The sequence below is a fragment of the Cibotium barometz genome, chromosome 63 (assembly GCF_041138505.1).
Source record: "Cibotium barometz isolate CiBa-2024 chromosome 63, ASM4113850v1, whole genome shotgun sequence".
Lineage (NCBI taxonomy): Eukaryota > Viridiplantae > Streptophyta > Polypodiopsida > Cyatheales > Cibotiaceae > Cibotium > Cibotium barometz.
Window position 1 is genome coordinate 24,007,342 of NC_141108.1, and position 18,754 is coordinate 24,026,095.

The window sequence follows — 18,754 nt, forward strand, 5'->3', positions numbered from 1 at the left end:
AGATGTAAGATATGTCGGGCTATGGTGCAATGCTTTGATCAAGAGACTATGGGAATGGACTCAAGTATCCAAAAGGAGATTTTCCAGCAACTTCTTCATGACCTTGCTTTGCAAGATTTAACAATACGGTGACTCAAGAAAATGGTGTGGTGGATGCGAAAAAAAGACGTAAGATATGTCGGGCTATGGTGCGATGCTTTGATCAAGAGACTATGAGAATGGACTCAAGTATTTGAAAGGAGATTTCCCAAAAACTTCTTTGTCAACCTTGCTTTGTGAGTATGCAAGATAAAGCTTCAAAATTTGAAGCTATGATTCTCTGTAATGTTCGCAACACCTTGAACTGAGTGATGGTGCCAAGGTCATTAGGAGTTGAGCTTTTCATGAAGAAATCAACCCTCAGGATGAAGGAGAATGGCAAAGGTAGTGAAGCATATGACATGAGTCTTCCATAAGCTGCAAAGGTTTTAGGGGACCATAAGAGAAATTTGAATTCGGTAAAATCTTGGTTATTAATTGATGAAGATGAATTAATGCCTTTATCTGCATGCCAAAAACATGGACGCAACACCCATATCACTCAAGAGGTCAAGGACCTTGTATTTGGCTTTTGGTCAAGTGAGACAAGGGTCTCCCCCAACAAGAAAGATGTTTTTCACAAAAGATTAGCTAGATCTACATATGTGAAGCATCCAATTCATCTTCTTGATGAGCCTCAAATGAGCAAACTTTCTATTGGCATCTATTGAGAAGTAGTTAGTACATGTAGATTTCTATTTTTGTTTTCAACTTTAGTTGTTTTGAAGATACTACTTTCTATTCATTTTATGGTTTCCAAGGGCTTTAAGTTATATATGGATATTGCAGGCTAAACTTTTCCTACGATTCAAGGTAACATATCCAGGATTGAAAATCTCACATCACTGTTTTGAAAGGTTAAAGCCTTTTTTGTTCGAAAATTGAAAGATCGCTACACCTGCTTTTATATTGCACATGTACAAATGATTTTTTTAAAGGATGCAGTCAATCAAATGCACCATCACTAGTTTGGAATCCGTGGGGCATCATGTGGATGTACTTACTCAATATATCTTACAGCAAAGAGAGCCACTCATGGTTGTTCCGCCTCATGCAATACATATACGAGTGTTACATCTCGTTAGTAGACTATATTGTGTCCCATGCCTAATGGGTATGTCTTTCATGCATACAAATTTGTAATGGGAACATGTAATACATGTGGTGTGGGCCTATTTCCTAGAGAGGGTGTGGACTGAAAACCTGTGTCCTGGACAAGGGTTTACACAACTGGTTTGTGAAACACTTTTATGCAGAGTTAGAGAATTAAATCATGGTTGTTTAATCTTGTTTCACATTTATTATATCTAAAAGGCACTAGATAAATTGCTAAATACATCTTATGATGATATTAAATCCACTAATATTGGTTGTCTTCAAATGTGGTATCAACCAATGCAAGAAAGTGTACCACCTTATCATGCTTTCACCCGAGTACCATGTACACATATATGTGCAAATATATGCATTTATATAAGGATAAGTTGAAAATGCATATACATATATGTATACTTGATTGGTTCTATACATGGGTACATATGGATGTATAGGTATGAATCCGTATATATAATGTATATATGTATGCAAACATATATGTGTATTTGTATTTAGGCATATATGTGTGTGTACGTAAATAAATATGGATAGACATTGTAGATGTATGTGTATATGTATATATGTTATATATGTTTATATGTGTGCCACCACTTATTGAATTTTTATTAGAGATGTAGAAGTATGCATGTTTTACTTTGTCGTATGCGTAGTCGAACCCCAAAAGTTTGACTATTGTTAACATCCTCCAGTTTTGTAAAGCCATATTTTTTGGCTTTCTGAAAAAACCTCGAGTAATTTAGTGATTGCATAAGTAATTTGATCTAGTGATTTATAAAATAGAGAACTAGGATTTTCTTTATGAAAAGATTATATTTTAGGGTTGTGGCCAGGTAGCAAGACATCAATTGAAAATTGCACAGGTACCTGCTATCCTTGTTTCATTCGTTACAAATGGAGTAGCTAGTTAAATACAACCTTAGTGATACAAATGGAGTAGCTAGATAAATATGACCTTAGTAATGCAAATACTATTTTCTTTCACTAAAGGCTATGACAAGAAGAAACCCAACACATAGTGAAACGTAAGCACCAACAAAAAACCAAAAAAAAAAAAAGAAAAAAGGAATGTTTCTCTAAATAAAACATGTGCTATTCAAAGGGAGTAAGTAACAAAAACCTTATATATTATAGTACATGTAAGGGTGAATAACATGGTTGTGTAGTTCATGTAAGAGATCAAACTTTAAAGGCCTGCCCAAGCTAGTCGATTTTATAAGTGGGGTGGATCCCTTTGTAATAATAAAATCATGACTACGGTGTCCCTTTAATAGATATTAATAGATATTAATCACCTTGCCGCACTAATCACCTTGTCCCCCTTAGATATTAATCACCTTCACACACAAATTAATTTGTAGATAAAGGAATTTTAAAAAATCAACCTTTGATTTTGTAAAGTTTAAAGTGTACCCTACTAATTTTGTAAAGTTTTTAAGTGTACCTTACTAATATTGAAGTTTCAACGTGATTATGTACTTAAGTGGTAAAACTCACATCTTACATATAAGAGATTAAACTTTCAACCCCTACCTTGTCGATGGGGTGGGTCTCTTTGTAGTAGTGGAAGCATGACTAAGGTTTGTTGAAAAACAAGTCATGAAGAAGTGTGAAACCATTTGGGCAGTAAAAGGAGGAGCGTGTAACCTTAGGAAATATGTGAAGGGTGGAAAATCAAATTTCACATGGACAGATGGGCCAAATTGGTCATAAGCCATGATGTATGTGGACAAGAATTAGTCGAAGATATCATGAACAAGTGGGCTTGTAGGTGCACTACAATTATAGTCAACATCATTAATAATGACCCTAGAATTATGGGAGGTGGAAGTTATAATCATGGGAGGCTAGATTAAGCAAAGAAAGGTACTAACAATGATGTACTTAAACCTATCTAAAGGCACTCAATCGAATGTAAATGATTGTGTGTTAGATCTAAACTATGTTTGTGTGTTGGATCTAACCTCTTGCCTTGTTATTATCTTATCATTATCTTAATCGCTTTTTCTCTACTTTCATTATATAAGTGTGATTAGCTTAATCCACTTCTAACCACCTTGGTGAGCTCCCAACTTAATTTTCAGCTCATATCAAGGCCTACCACTTTTTCTCTTCTTTCATTATGCAAGTATGATTAACTTAATCCACTTCTATCCACCTTGGTGAGCTCCCAACTTAATAGAAATCTATGGCTCAGGTTGAACTTTTCCTACGATTCAAGGCAACATATCCAGGATTAGAGATCTCACATCACTATTTTGAAAGGTTAAAGCCTTTTTTTTGTTCGAAAATTGAAAGATCGCTACACCTGCTTTTATATTGCACATGTACAAATGATTTTTTTAAAGGATGCAGTTAATCAAATGCACCATCACTAGTTTGGAATCCATGGGGCATCATGTGGATATACTTACTCAATATATCTTATAGCAAAGAGAGCCACTCATGGTTGTTCCATGGAGTTAATCAAATGATTTTTTTAAAGGATGCAGTTAATCAAAGTTTGGAATCCATGGGGCATCATATGGATATACTTACTCGATATATCTTACAGCAAAGAGAGCCACTCATGGTTGTTCCGCCTCATGCACTACATATACGAGTGTTACATCTCTTTAGCAGACTATATTGTGTTCCATTCCTAATGGGTATGTCTTTCATGCATACAAATGTGTAATGGTAACATGTGATACATGTGGTGTGACACAATTGGGCCTATTTCCTAGAGAGGGTGTGTACCAGAATTTGCAGATATCTGTTAAGTTTTTTGAAGATAAAGAAATGGGACAAGATGAGGAAGGGAAGAAGAAAACACATTAAGATATTGTTCACAAGAAAATGTTTCCTAGAGATTTTCCACAGTTATTTAAAGACCACCTACAAAATTCATTATGCATAACTTTATATACAAGTGGCAAGCCCATCAATTTAAGGAATGTGTATCATAGTTTCCTAAAAATGTTGTGGTCTCTATAGTATACTTTAAGGAGAACTACTTCTTTAAAGAACAAAATGAAGTTCAATCAATGCATTGGTTCACAAGTCAAGTAACCATTTTTGTCATGATTACATATTTTCGCATTGCTTTAGGTGAGATCAAGAAGACCATGCATTTCTTCATTTCAGATGATAAGGTGCATGATATCTTAGATGTGCAACATTTCTTCCTATTACATGTTGAATGGCTAAATGATCAAGGGCTTTCATTCAAGCAACATTGGGTGTGTTTGATGGAGCAGCTCCATAGTTCAAACCAAAGTGATCTTTCTACTTTGTTGCTAGATACTTGGAGCTCACAGGTATGGAAATGACATGGAATTTCTTTTGTTCGAGTGTTGGAAAGGGGGAGCATGATGGTGCTTGGGAAGTTGTCAAAAGAGATCTAACACATGAGCAATTAAAGATAGACAGTGTCTCGCTTGTCTTTGCTAAGGTGACATGCTTGAACTCTGTATTCCAAATTCGATTGAATGTGGACAAAGACATTTGCTTACATCCAATAGCATCTAATGTGGCATTCACTTCTCCCCATATGTCTATTTGCTTATAAACATCTGGGATGACCAATTGTGTCTCTCTGGAACCATCCTGCATGGTTCTACTTTTATGTACCATTTGCTCTGCATTCTTCTCAATAAAGTCTCTCAAGATTGCCCTGCCCATTTGTGTGTGATCCCAAGCTGCTCTAATTGCTCCTTTATTGCCATGCATTGCCCTCCTTACACCATTCTCAAAATGCAACCTATACCTATAGAAAAAATTTTTGGGGATGCCATGCATCCCATACCATGCCCTACCGCAGACAACTTTCCCATTGAATATAAAACTGTATTTTCGTGTACCCATATTGTCAATGCGGCATGATGACTCCAAAACATCATAAACATAGTTGGTACGTTCTTCCAAACGTAACCCCCAGAAGTGCCTCCGCAATTGGTGTACTGCATCTCTATCAGCATATTGACAACACTTTGCAGGACAACAATCAATTGTAGCAACAAGTAAAACTGATTCCATTGAGGTTCTCAAGTTCGAAGCTTTGAGAGCAAGAATTCTAGGCCTTCTATTGATCATACAATATGATCTCTTCTGTAAGAAAATGGATTTTGAACCTGAAATAAAGTCCTCAGTTTCCTCACACACATCTTTTATGCTCTCATTTGGAGATGTGAAAGCTTGTGTTTCCTGTTCATGTAGCAGTGGTGTACCATCATCAAAGGTGACCTGTTTGATAGGACACCTAACCAAATTGACGCACTGAAGCATGTCACATGTGTCTGTCTCTGTAGTTGGATCAAGGATCTGATCTACCACCACACCCACATCTTCTTCTCCTAATAGATCAAAGTTAATCACATCATATGGAAATGTTAAGAGAATAATCCCTGTTCCAATGTACTTCTCATTGCCTTCTGTCCAAAGCATCACTTTACGCTCTTTCCAACTTTCACGGATACTTGGAGTGTCCTCATCTCCAACAGCATTAAAATCATTAGAAGGTGGCACCGCATGATCATCATTAACAATCATGACGGCACCTGTAACAACCACCACATCTTTCTTTTCCCACTTTACAAAACTACCCACTGCCTGAATGACCTTTGTTGCATTGTTGTTTGGAAATGGCAAGCAAGCTACATCATTTAGGCAGTTGTCGATAGAAACTGACAAAAATCCATCTCCAAGGACTTGTCCATGGCATGTGTCAGTTGGATGTATTGCACATACTGTTCCAAGTGCAACAACATCTCGATCCATCATCAAATTGACACGATCCCCACAATGAAAGTCTTGGTCCATGTTGCCTGAGTAAGTGAAAAAATTTGAGATTTAATCATAAGCGATTGAGTGATCTTATATTCATCATAAGACATTTAATCATAAGAGATTGAGTGATCTTATATTCATCATAAGACATTTAATCATAAGAGATTGAGTGATCTTATATTCATCAAGTAATCACATAGCATTGATAATGAAAACATGCATTAATAGATGACAAGCTGAAGTATACATTGCAAAATTAGTGCAGTATTCCATTTTCCAACATCATAAGAGAGAGAATAAATTTGACCACATGGCCAAAACTTGTTTTCTCAATGAACATGGTAGTATATCCTTGATCTAGATTACTTGAGTTACTAGATAAAAAAGGTCTATGTAGTCATCATTGCTTAGTTGAAATGGATGCTTTGACCATATGGCCAAAACTTCAATAGCCTATAATATATGCACATCATATCTTACTTTAGTATATATGCACATCATATCTTACTTTAGTATAAAAAGTATTCATGGTGTGTGTGATGGTCTACATAATGTTTTAGCCACATGGACAAATTCTCGCACGGCTTATCATTCTTAAGACATGGGTAGATCATCTGTTACTTTTCCATGGGAAGACAATTTATTGTGTGCTAGTGTAGAGAATGTTTTAGCCACATGATCAAATCCTATCAAAGCTTATTGTTCTTATAATATGTACAAATCATATGTTACTTTTCCATGGAAGACAGTATATTGTGTGCTAGTGTAAAGAATGTTATAGCCACATGGTTGAATCCTCTCAAGGATTATCATTCTTAAAACATATGTAGATCATATGTTACTTTTTTGTGGAGGACACTTTATTATGTGCTAGTGTAGAGAATGTTTTAGCTACATGGTCCGATCCTCTCAAGGCTTATCATTCTTATAATATCTATAGATCATATGTTACTTTTTCATGGAAGACAATTTATTGTGAACTAGTGTAGAGAATGTTTTAGCCACATGGTTGAATCCTCTCAAGGATTATCATTCTTAAAATATACTTAGATCATATGTGACTTTTCCATGGGAAGACAATTTATGGTGTCCAAGTTTAGAGAATGTTTTAGCCACATGGTCGAATCCTCTCAAGGCTTATCGTTCTTAAAATATTTACAGGCCATATGTAACTTTTCGAAGGAAGACAATTTATTGTGTGCTAGTGTAGAGAATGTTTTAGCCGCATGGTCAAATTCTCTCAAGGTTTAATGTATTGCAAGCATAGTATGAATAAGATTTGGTTGGTGCAAAGTTTATGTCCACGTGGTAAGTAGAATAGTTATTAATATATTGGAAAGCACAAATGTTAGTGCATGCACAAGCAATAATTTTGGATGCAAAATTGAATAATCATATAGCAATAGTTGGTATTATGGCCTAAATGTAGTGCACATTGTCAGTAATATACATCAAGAAGTAACTAATATGAGTTGTGTCAAATTAAAAAGTAGATTTATCCATATAATGAAAAGTAAAGGTCGTGAAAATAGAATAGCAAGATATGAATCTTATTTTATATGGCATTAATATTAGAATAGCCTCAACACCTCTTGAAATATCTATGTAGACATAGGAACTCTTTTAGCAAAGCAATAAATGATGCAAAATGAGTAATTCTATGTAACTAACTTATTACTTTCCATGTTGTCTTATAAAAAATATATCAATAAATTAATATTATATTTAATAACATAATATTTTAATATTTATTATTTAATATAATATTTAATAATATAACTTATTATCATAATATAAAATAATATTATATTATAATAGTATATTTTAGAATATAATAATATTATAATATTGTTCACTATAGTGGTGGATTTCTTGGAAACTCTAAACGACATTTGAGGCACTAGTTGCTATGGGCAATGATCCCTAATGGGGGTCTAGGAGGCAGCACCCTTGTGGGGGTCTGGGGGCACGGGGGGCAACGCCCCCAGCGGCCCCACGGTAAGACCTATGTGTGATATGAAAAAAAATCGATTGCTTAATTCTTATTACGAACTTTGATAAAAGTGATTTTTTAAAGATAATTCCATTTATTATCAAACGTCCATTTTTTATAAACGTTCTCATTAAATGTGATATATTCTTGAGAATATATGCTTCATTAAAGAAGATATCCTTTAATGATGTGAAACTAAAAGTGATTTTTTTAAATAATTCCATTTATTGTCAAACGTCCATTTTTTATAAACGTTCTTCATTAAATGTGATATATTCTTGAGAATATATGCTTCATTAAAGAAGATATCCTTTACTGAACTTTTTCTAAGAATTTGAATTTGGCCCTCTCTTTCTATCTTCTCTCTCTACGATTTCCCTCTTCTCCTAAAAACGTACTCTTCTTCTTGCTCGCACTTTCGACCCTGGTTTTTGTTCTTGTTCTCTCTGTGATGTTTTCTCTGCATTACGCCTCACCTAAGCTCTCTAATCAAAAGATTTAGTTGTGCTTAAGCAAGATTTTGACCCTTCATGTACGTTTCATTTGCATATCTACTTCTTTTCATCTTCTTGTTTCTATCTTCACACGCTAATCAGATGCTAATCAGAAGCGACTTTTCCAGCAAGCTTCGCAACAACAACAGTCATTCACAATATTGACGCTAATCAGAACTTTGCCAGCAAGCATCGTAACCATAGCCATTTAAAGGTAGGCTCTTTGCCTCATGCATGTTCTTTGTTTTCTTGATTTTTTGGTTCATAATACTTAATTACATAATTAATCTTTCTTAATCATAATTAGCCTAGTAAGATAAATGAGATCATATAGTACATTCATGACATAAAAATAAAAATATGGTTAACTTCACACCCAGTTTTCTTAAAATCGAGAATGTTTGTTGACTAAGAGCCTACTTGAAAAAACAAACAATGCAGAAATAAGAAAACAAGTATGAAACTAACTTTGATCAGTTTTTCAACACTCTTGTTATGGCAAAGATGCGACCTTGTCCCTTGAGAATGCTTCTGTCTTGCTGATTCTTCTTGTATGCTGCGTTGACCTTGCTTGTATAAGCGTACTTCTATATACTACTTGCACATATGTGTAATCACTCACTATGCAGAAAATAGTGATCTATCCATGTAGCACAATAGAGACTAATTGGACATTGTAGAATAATTCTCTGTATATGTATGCATTTCACATGAAATGACTTTTTCAAGACACACATATACTTGTGCTTACAAAAGAGGTAACAAAAATATACTTCTGGTTATATGATGCTTCAAACAAAAGTAACTGTGTGGCCAAAAGCCATGGTCAATATGAAAGCTTTTTTCTGAAATAGCCATAGGATATTGCCTTGTGGTCAAATCTTTGTACCTCAACTATTAGACGTAACATGTTGTGTCTCTATTGCATATCAGACTAAAATCGGATGAAAGTAAGAAAATCGTGCATACTTTCAATGTCACATAATAATATGGCTAAAATCCATGGGCACCTATGTTTGATTGTTACATGGAATTATGGTTAAAATCCATGGACACCTAGGTTATTAAGATGGTTCTTTTTGTGTTCTATTTTTTTTAATCATCTTATATCCAAGATCACTTGTACATTGAAAGGATTTAAGGAAGTTGGCCAAGTAGAGCTGTCTTCTAAGAGTAAAACCAAACATAGCAAAGTTTTTACCATATGGTCAAATTCTATAGAAGACATCTCCTTCAAAAACCCATGCTACACATAGAATATAAATTATCAAATGGCCACTTTCATGACAATATGTCCACGATGAATCTATGACGATGTCTACATGAAATTTGGTATTACAAAAAAACCAAACATTGTGGCATGAGAGTATGGATAAAATCCATGCTCACTTCTGTATATCCATTAGTGATCTCTAACATTAGTGCTCTCCATTGTCACAAGATTTGTTCATATGGTCAAATTCTACCTTATAATTATTACATTCAACATTTTGGACACATAGGCTTTTGCCTTGTGGTCAAATCTTTGTATCTCAATTGTTACATGTAACACATTGTCTCTCTATTTCATGTCAAACAAAATTTGAAATTATGGAAAAAAAGTAAGAAAATCATGTATTCTTTCAATGTTGCATAATAGTATGGCTAAAATCCACGAGCACCTATGTTTGATTGTTGCATGGAATCATGGTTAAAATCCATGGACACCTAGGTTACTAAGATGGTTCTTTTTCTGTTCTAAAATTCTTTTTCAATCATCTTAATTACAAGATCACTTGTATATTGAAAGGCCTCAAGGAAGTTGGCCAAGTAGAGGTGTCTTCTAAGAGTAAAACTAAACAAAGCAAAGTTTTTCCCACATGGTCAAATTCTATAGAAGACATCTCTTCAAAAGCCCATGAATATGAATTATCAATTGGCCACTTCCACTATAATAGGTCCATGATGAACCTATGACCATGTCTACATGAAAATTGGCATTACAAATAAACCTTTCATTGTGGCATGAGAGTATGGATAAAATCCATGCTCACCTGTGTTTGATTGTTGCATGAAATTATAGCTAAAATCTATGAGCACCTAGTTACATAACACTATTGAGTAAAGCTTTGGCCATGTGGTCAAAACTTGAGATTTGTTTCTAATATATCTTATTTTTTGTACTTATGTAGGTTTATTCAATGCAATATCTTGCCATATGCTTAAATTCTAACTTAAACCCTTTCTATGATGATATTTGGACATACATTGGTCAAATCCTATGCATGCATATGGTAATCATAACACTATTGAGTAAAGCTTTGGCCATGTGGTCAAAACTTGAGATTTGTTTCTAATATATCTTATTTTTTGTACTTATGTAGGTTTATTCAATGGCAAAGAAATCTACTTCGGCAAGGAAGGAGAATCAAATCATTGATGGAGTTAGTGGGGATTTTGTGTGGCCTTGGTTTATGGATGTTTATGACAAAGAAGGAAAAAGGGCAAACAATGTCCTTTTATATGCTTCAAAGCTTGAGGATTCAACATATGATCAAGTTGGGATCATTGAGGGGTTGATGGATGGATGTGCTGGGAAGGAAGGGATCCCGTGTATTGTAGTAAAGATCAAGGGAAAGAACATTGAATACAACCTGGATCCCTTATCTTTTCAATCCACACATATAAAAGAGGATGAATTATACTCTTTGAGAGCAATGGGTTGGAGCCTCCCAGAGGAGATATCAGGCACACAGGACCTAATAGCTACATTTGAGTCTATCAAGCATAGTGAACTTCTTTCTCCTACAAAACATGGTGTTCGACCAAAGAAGAGGACAAAGATTCAAGATGCACAAGCACAATCAATAGCTTCAAACTCACAGGCTCTTGGTGTGAGTGTACCTCCTAACACTCCTCTAGACAACACAAACCAATCTTCAAAGGCACAAGTAATCCAAGCAACACCTTTGGTGTCACTTGAAGTCAAGGGTGTTGAAAGAACCTTTGACTTTCCAGACATGGTTAAGAAGAAGGGTAAAAAGGATGGTTCAGGATTTCACATGTTTGAAAAATACTTTCCATTTGGCTCAACCACACAGTTTCCTATTGATGTTGGTAGATGCTATGAGGCACCACCTTTATATGCCTATAGAACACTTTGTTGGGATTATGTGCAAAAGTTGACATCATCTTTTGTAAATAATCCCATGAATCCAGCAACAGTAGCATACCTCATGCCCTTTTTGGAGGAGAGTGATGTGAAGCGACCCATGCATCGTGATGAGGTGGAAGTGGATAAGCTACATTCTTACTCCTATTGGATCATATCAGGTCTTCACTCAATCCATGTGGCAAAGATCTATATCCTAAGTAGCACTCATCGATGCCTAGCAACCAAACATCTATATGCCACAAGGAATGCAAGAATCTTGGTGGACTGTCCTGCTGAAATGTGCATTGAGCTTTCTAGGATGACAAATATGGAATCCCACAATGTTATGAAGAATGGTCCTTATCTTGAGCAACTTCAACAAGTGGATCAATGGATAGCATTTGGGTCTCCACCAAAACCTCAACAAGGGCTTCCAAAGGGTAGTCCTCAAAGAGTACCATGGGAGGTAATGATGTACAACCTTAGCTTGTCTTATTCAAGATGCATTTGGTGTTTTCTTTCTCATTTCATATTTTTATTTTTGATAGAGATTTCTAGAATACATAGGAGAAAAGTGTGCATCACATGATTGTCATATGATAGTGAGCACACAAGAGATATTTGATGGTTGGATTACCATCATGAAGAGATACTCAAAGGGGGAGCTTTCATCTCAAGAGGATACCACCACAAAGAAGGGAAGGCAGCCTTCTCCCGCAACTTTTCGTTGCCTTATGGGTCTAAAGGATGGGGACATCCTCACATTACAAAAGGAAGTTAATGATGGACACATCGTCTTTCTTAGAAACAAATGGGACAAAGAGGATGTTGTTGACATGGAGACAAGGGCAAAGCAAATCAAGCAAGATAGGGTGCTCCATGAGGAGCTAGTTTCTCTCTTCAATGCCTCAACTCATGCTAGCAATAGTATGATGAAGAGTTGGGAAGATCTTGTTGCTGAATACGACATCACCAACGATGTATACACAAAGATTTTAGGTGTTTGTAGTGATTGGGTGTCAAAAAAGCTCACACGTGGGGCTGATGCAGGACCATTGCCAAATGGTGCAAAAGACATTGTGAACTTTCTTATTGTGAAGAAGCAAGATCCTCTTCATTCTTCTACTAGCTTACCTTGGCAAGTATATATTGTGGGGTGCAACCTTGAGGCATTCGATCTTATATACAATGTGTATAAAGATCCTATTACCATTGGTGTGGTTGTCCTAGAAGCGGCACATGGAGTTGGGGGCATGACATGGGATTCTATCATGTTTGGAAAGGTGGTCTTCACATTGTTAAAAATGACATGTGAGCCTAAACAATTCATTTTGTTGTCATTTCTCAACCGCAAACAAATGGCAGCTATGGAGGAGACACTTGAGAATCTTTCATGCAAGTACCATATGCAAGTTGGAAGTGTTGACTTCCTACCAATGGCCAAGAGTCTTGCTTTTGGGGCCATGGATTCATTTGTTGTGTTGACACTTGTGACCATGGAGAAAAGCTTCATCAATCTAGATCGATATGTTGGAAATTCCAACAAGCCATGCATTTTGGATAATGAATCCATTGAAGCCATTGACAAAGAAGGAAAGGATGGAGAGCTTGAAGAAGAACAAACTATTGCAAAGGCCATATTTAGAAAGAAAAAGAAGGTCATCAAGGCTACAATCAAGGCATTCAATGATGCACATGAGGTTGTATGTGATATATTCTCATGTGGTGTTGCATCAACGCTCGCATTGGAACATCACATGAAGACTATTGCAGTGGTGTGCAATAGTCAAGAGCAAAGAGAGATTGAAGCGGCATGTTGGAGAGCCCATGAGAGCGCCAACCCACCTACAAGTGCTCAAGAGGTTCCTCCCATTGGTGCTCTAGCTCTTGACCTACCGCCGGAGGGTGTGGATGAATCAAGCCAAGAGGTTCCTCCCATTGGTGCTCTAGCTCTTGACCTACCGCCGGAGGGTGTGGATGAATCAAGCCAAGACATAGCAAATATTATTATGAAAGAGAGGTTGAAGGCTACTTCAGGTGTTTGAACCTCTCTATCTCTAACTTTTGTCAATGAGAACACTATGGTGTAAGGTTGAACTTGTGTTTTGGAGGATGATTTCATGACATAACATTTCCTGCATATTTTCTCATTTTGTGGTGCTATCTAAAGCAAGCCTTACAAGCCTATTTCTCTCAGTTTTGTGTTTACTATTTAAGAGTCCTTATTTCTAGAAATATTTTCATCATATTGTATCTAAAATTGGTTGCAAAAAGTTTGTGCTTCTGTATTAAAATACAAGTATGAAGTACATGATAATGTTGGAAGAAATATTTTCTTGTATGGTATAGCTAGAATGCTTCAATCAATTGCTATTACATTACTTTGATCCAAATGTTGGTATTGGTTTTCTCTAAAGTTTTGTGTCCTTCAATATTTTGCCATGTGGTCAAATATATTAGAAGAAAATGTTTTGTGTCATACCAATACAATGAGTTTTTCAATTTCAATTGCAGTGCTTTGATTGAAACATTGGTATGACTTGTATTATCAAAGGTGTCAATGTGGTGTCTATTGATATTAGGCCACATGATCTAATATTTTTTCTCTTGAAATATGTTTTTCTAAGTATGCTCAACATGCATGTCCTACATGCACATCAATGTGGAATATTGTAGCATGTGTGTATGGAAAAATATTCTAAAATGTTCATTGCAACTATATACATTGTTGTATCTTAATTCAATAGTCATATAATATTACTTTTTGAGATTTTTTTGCTGCCAGATGGTCAAAAATATATTTTGATGAAATATCTACCATCCATGCATACTATTTGCATATTAAATTTAATGTCTTATACAATGTATATATGGAATAGTACAATAAACTTAGCCCTATTGAACTATATATAATGTTTTTATCTTAGCTTACTAGCTCTAAAATGAAAAAAAAACTTGTAAGAGACTAGATGTCTATTTTGTTCTTAACCTTTGTGTTGTATGATAGAATGATTCAAATTTGACTAAGAATAGTCTATTTGCATATTTGGCGGATTTGAGCAGAGCAAACAAAGTAAGTGATGTGGCCTTGGCGAAAAGTGCTACCAAACTATGTGTGATACTTGATCTCAATGGTCTTCTTTTACAACGTTGTTTTTCCACATCAAAGAGGTTCCAAAGTTTTCGAGTGGGAAAGCAATGGGTTGTTCTTCGACCAGGATGCATTGAGTTTCTTGAAGCTACATTTGCAAGATTCCAAGTGGGAGTTTGGTCTACAGCTTCACACAAAAATGTCATCACAATAATCAATTGCTTGGAGAGCTATGCAAAAAGGAGATATCCTTTTTTCATGATTTGGGGACAGGAGAAATGCCATACGCATCCACTCAAGATCATCTATCGGCCAGACAAGATGGGGGTGGAAGCAATGTTCAAGCCCCTTCAGTATGTGTGGAATGAATATGGCAATGTTTGTGAACATAGCAAGACTATTTTGATAGATGATAGTCCCTACAAGGGGTGTCCTAACCCTCTTGAGAACTGCATCTATCCACAGACATTTGATGTTAACCAAGGAGACTCAATCTTGATTGAGGAACTTCTACCCTACTTGACTCGCTTAAGTGGATCCCATGATGCACGTGAAGTCATAAAATTTGATCGATATGGACTTGATCCAGTTCAATATGGACATGAGTTGTACACACAATTTAAGGTTGTGATTGACACATGGCTTAAAGGAGATGATAATGCTGAGTCATCTTCATCATCAGTACAACCCAAGAACATCAATCGTGGAGATGGAATATATATGAAACAATCTTCAATCACTTCTTGCTTGAAGAGATCATCAATTGTACAAGGATCATCATCAAGAGTCTCAATTCATCCAACCCATCCATTGGGTGTCTCACAAGTATCGAGGTTAAAGCGGATTCCTTTGGTTTCTACTCTAAAGGATATGGAAGCAATGCAACTTGCTCATCAGCTAGGATATAAGGATGACTACATAAATGGTCGTGTAGCTAGACACTTCATAAAAAACCTTCAAAATTTGTACTTTCCACGAAAACTTATGTGACACAAAAATAATACACTCTTTTCTACAACTTGTACCTTGGTGTTTATAAATGCGTTCAACATCAGAGAGACTAGCTCAAGATTTCTAGATTGTGATTTCATGGAAGAATTCATTGTATTATATACAAGCTCCTCAATGAAGAATGATATTCTAAATGTAATTTGATGGAGAAAATGTGTTTTTATGAAAAGGTATACTAATTGTGCTTTGATATTAAATGAATGCGTGCATGAATGCAAAATATACTAGAAAAGTTTAAATCTCAAATTAGTCTCGGTATTGTTGTTTTGAATTTTATTTTCAAGCATATTGTTGAAGTTATATTGGAAGAAGCAATTTCTTGTATGGTAGCTAGAATGCTTGAATCAATTCCAATTGCATTACTTTGATCCAAATATTTGTCTAAAGTGTCGGATCTTTTGATGTTTTACCACATGGTCAAATATATAGGAATAATTTTTTTTGTATCATATAGCTACAATGCTTTTGCCAATTGCAATTGCACTTCTTTGATTGAAATATTGGTATGACTTATATTATCAAAGGTATCAAGTTGGTGTCTATTGATATTTGGCCACATGGTCAAATATTTTTCCTCTTAAAATATGTTTTTCTAAGTATGATCTACACATATGTCTTGTATGCATATTAATGTGGGAAGTGTTGTAGCATGTGTGTATGGAAATATATTCTAAAATGTTCATTGCAACTATATGCATTGTTGCTTCTTAATTCAATAGTCCTATAATATTGTCTTTTGTAATCTTTGGCCACACGGTCAAAAATATACTTTTATGAAGTATCTTGTGGTCATGTAGCTAGACACTTCATTAAAAAACTTTAGAATTTTACCTTCCGCAAAAATGATGTGACAAGGCAACAATACATTCATGTCTCTAACTTATACCTTGGTGTTTATAATTGGAGACTAGCTCAAGGTTTTTGGGTTGTGATTTCATAGAAGACTTGATTGTTTTGTAAACAAGATCATCGTGGAAGAGTGATATTCTAACTATATTTTGATGGAGAGAACGGGCTTTGATGAAAAAATATACCAACTATGCTTTGATATTAAATGACTGAATGCAAAGTATACTAGATATATTAAATCTCAAATTAGTCTCATTATTGTTGTTTTGATTTTTATTTTCAAGGGTAACGTAGATATCCTTTTTCCAACTTAGAAACATTCAGCACAAATATAGACAAAAAGAATATAGTGTGCTTTGATCTCAAATAATTCTAAGTAATATTTTTTGGGATTTTCTTTTCGAGACTATTAACCACACATACATATTCTTTCCAACTTACTAGAAAGAGCTAACCAGAATTATAACCATACTATTATATTGTATGGCGACTATGCATATGTAGTCAAAGGTCAAGGGTTGGAGAGAGAGAGAGAGAATGCATTGATGTCCAAGCATCATGTATTAATATAAAGTGAAGTAAAGAAGAAATTCCTTAGGAAAACACACATACTCTATAGTTTTCTAGTTATTTTTTCAACATTTAATTTGCTTTATTCTCATAGATAAGGTAAACTTTTAGGTTTGGCTATAAAAATACAAATATTTCTATACAAAATGCACAAAAAATAGGTCTATTTCTCAAAGTGGGACTTAGGAAATTCCCAAATTTCCCAATATGGTCTCAAGGAGATTGTCGTGCTTTTGTGCTCGGGGGGGGCGGGGGGGGGATTCACTCATAAATATGTAAGTGTAGCACATGGGTTCAACAGAAGGGATTTTGAAATTCCCTTTTTACACATTTTTTACATACAAAAGGGTACCATTTAAATGGGTTTTAAATGGGTTATTCACAGGTTGAATAGAAAAAGGGTGTGTTTTATTCATGAAAAATTCACAGATAAAGGATTTTAAAAGTAGGCCTTGAACACATGTGATATAGACGGTCTACATATAGTGAACCCCTTGAGCTTTTGTGCTCCTTGTATAGAGGGTAAATGGAGAAGACGTAAGAGTAGGTCGCATGTAGAGATGTGGCAATACCACACTTTGTCCCCATAGCCAATGACGATTCTAATGATGCTGATACATTAGATGATGATGACGACTCATGTGGTGCTGAAAACATTCATGGTCCCACTTATGCGGGACATTATGATTACTTAAGTCATGCCCTTTGTGTCAGGGATAACTTTGTAGTACTTCCCGAAGAGGAGAATGAAGAAATTGTTGATTTCTACCTTGTCAAATGTACAGGAGTCAAAGGGCTAGCAACTAAGGATCAAAGGGATGCATTGGGTAACAAGATTGATAAGAATACTTATTTTGTGGAGGGGAACTGGTATAAATCCATAGGAGATGACTTGTATGAGCTTTGGGATGATCAGCCAACTATTTTTATATACACAAATTTGGTTAAAGAAATCACTAAGTTTCCTATGGAGCTAGTGCAAGATAGTTAAAATATGTTTTGACTTCCCTCTGAAGCACACGAGGAAATTAAGTTTTCATATACACACATTCGCTTAAAGCAATTAAGTTTCCTATATGGAGCCAGTGCAAGATAGTCAAAATGTGTTTCGACTTCCCCCACCCTGAAGCATACAAGCCAATTTACAATAATACTCTTTTCAATTGTAATACTCTTTCTATGAGAGAAACAAAAATTTCCATCAAAAATTACAAAAAATAATACAATATTGATGAGTATCATGATCATCATCAGTGAAAAATTACTAAATCCTTCTCCTTTTTGGAGTTGTCTCATCTCCTACATGATCTTCGATTGGTATTTGTTTTTGATACATGAGGAGCTCTATTTGCTCTATTTTTCCAAAATCTTTAAGCAACCGACTACCCTTAATTCCACATGATAGTGCATATGCTATGTAGGTTAAGTGGTAAGGTCCTCTAAAGGCGTAACTTTCAGGCCCCTGACCGAACACTCGCAAAGCTGTTTGCTTCTCTAGCAGCATTATCTTGTCATTATTACATCTGATAGCATAGCCCCCAAGATATCTAAACAAAGTCTTGATTGCAAACAATGGAAAACTTGTGTTGTCTAAAAACTTTTGGTGATATATAGCAAATTGTGGTAGTTTGAATGATTTTATGTATTCTTCAACG

At 35.3% G+C, this 18,754-nt stretch overlaps 1 protein-coding gene across 1 annotated transcript; it reads left to right on the forward strand.

The window, feature by feature from the left end:
* The first annotated feature begins 12,174 nt into the window (after window positions 1-12,174).
* On the forward strand, window positions 12,175-18,090 carry LOC147603861 (uncharacterized). The gene is made up of 2 exons (XM_086796333.1): window positions 12,175-12,977; window positions 17,814-18,090. The coding sequence occupies exons 1-2, from the start codon at window positions 12,175-12,177 to the stop codon at window positions 18,088-18,090; spliced, it is 1,080 nt and encodes a 359-aa protein (XP_086652459.1).
* Window positions 18,091-18,754: the final 664 nt, after the last annotated feature.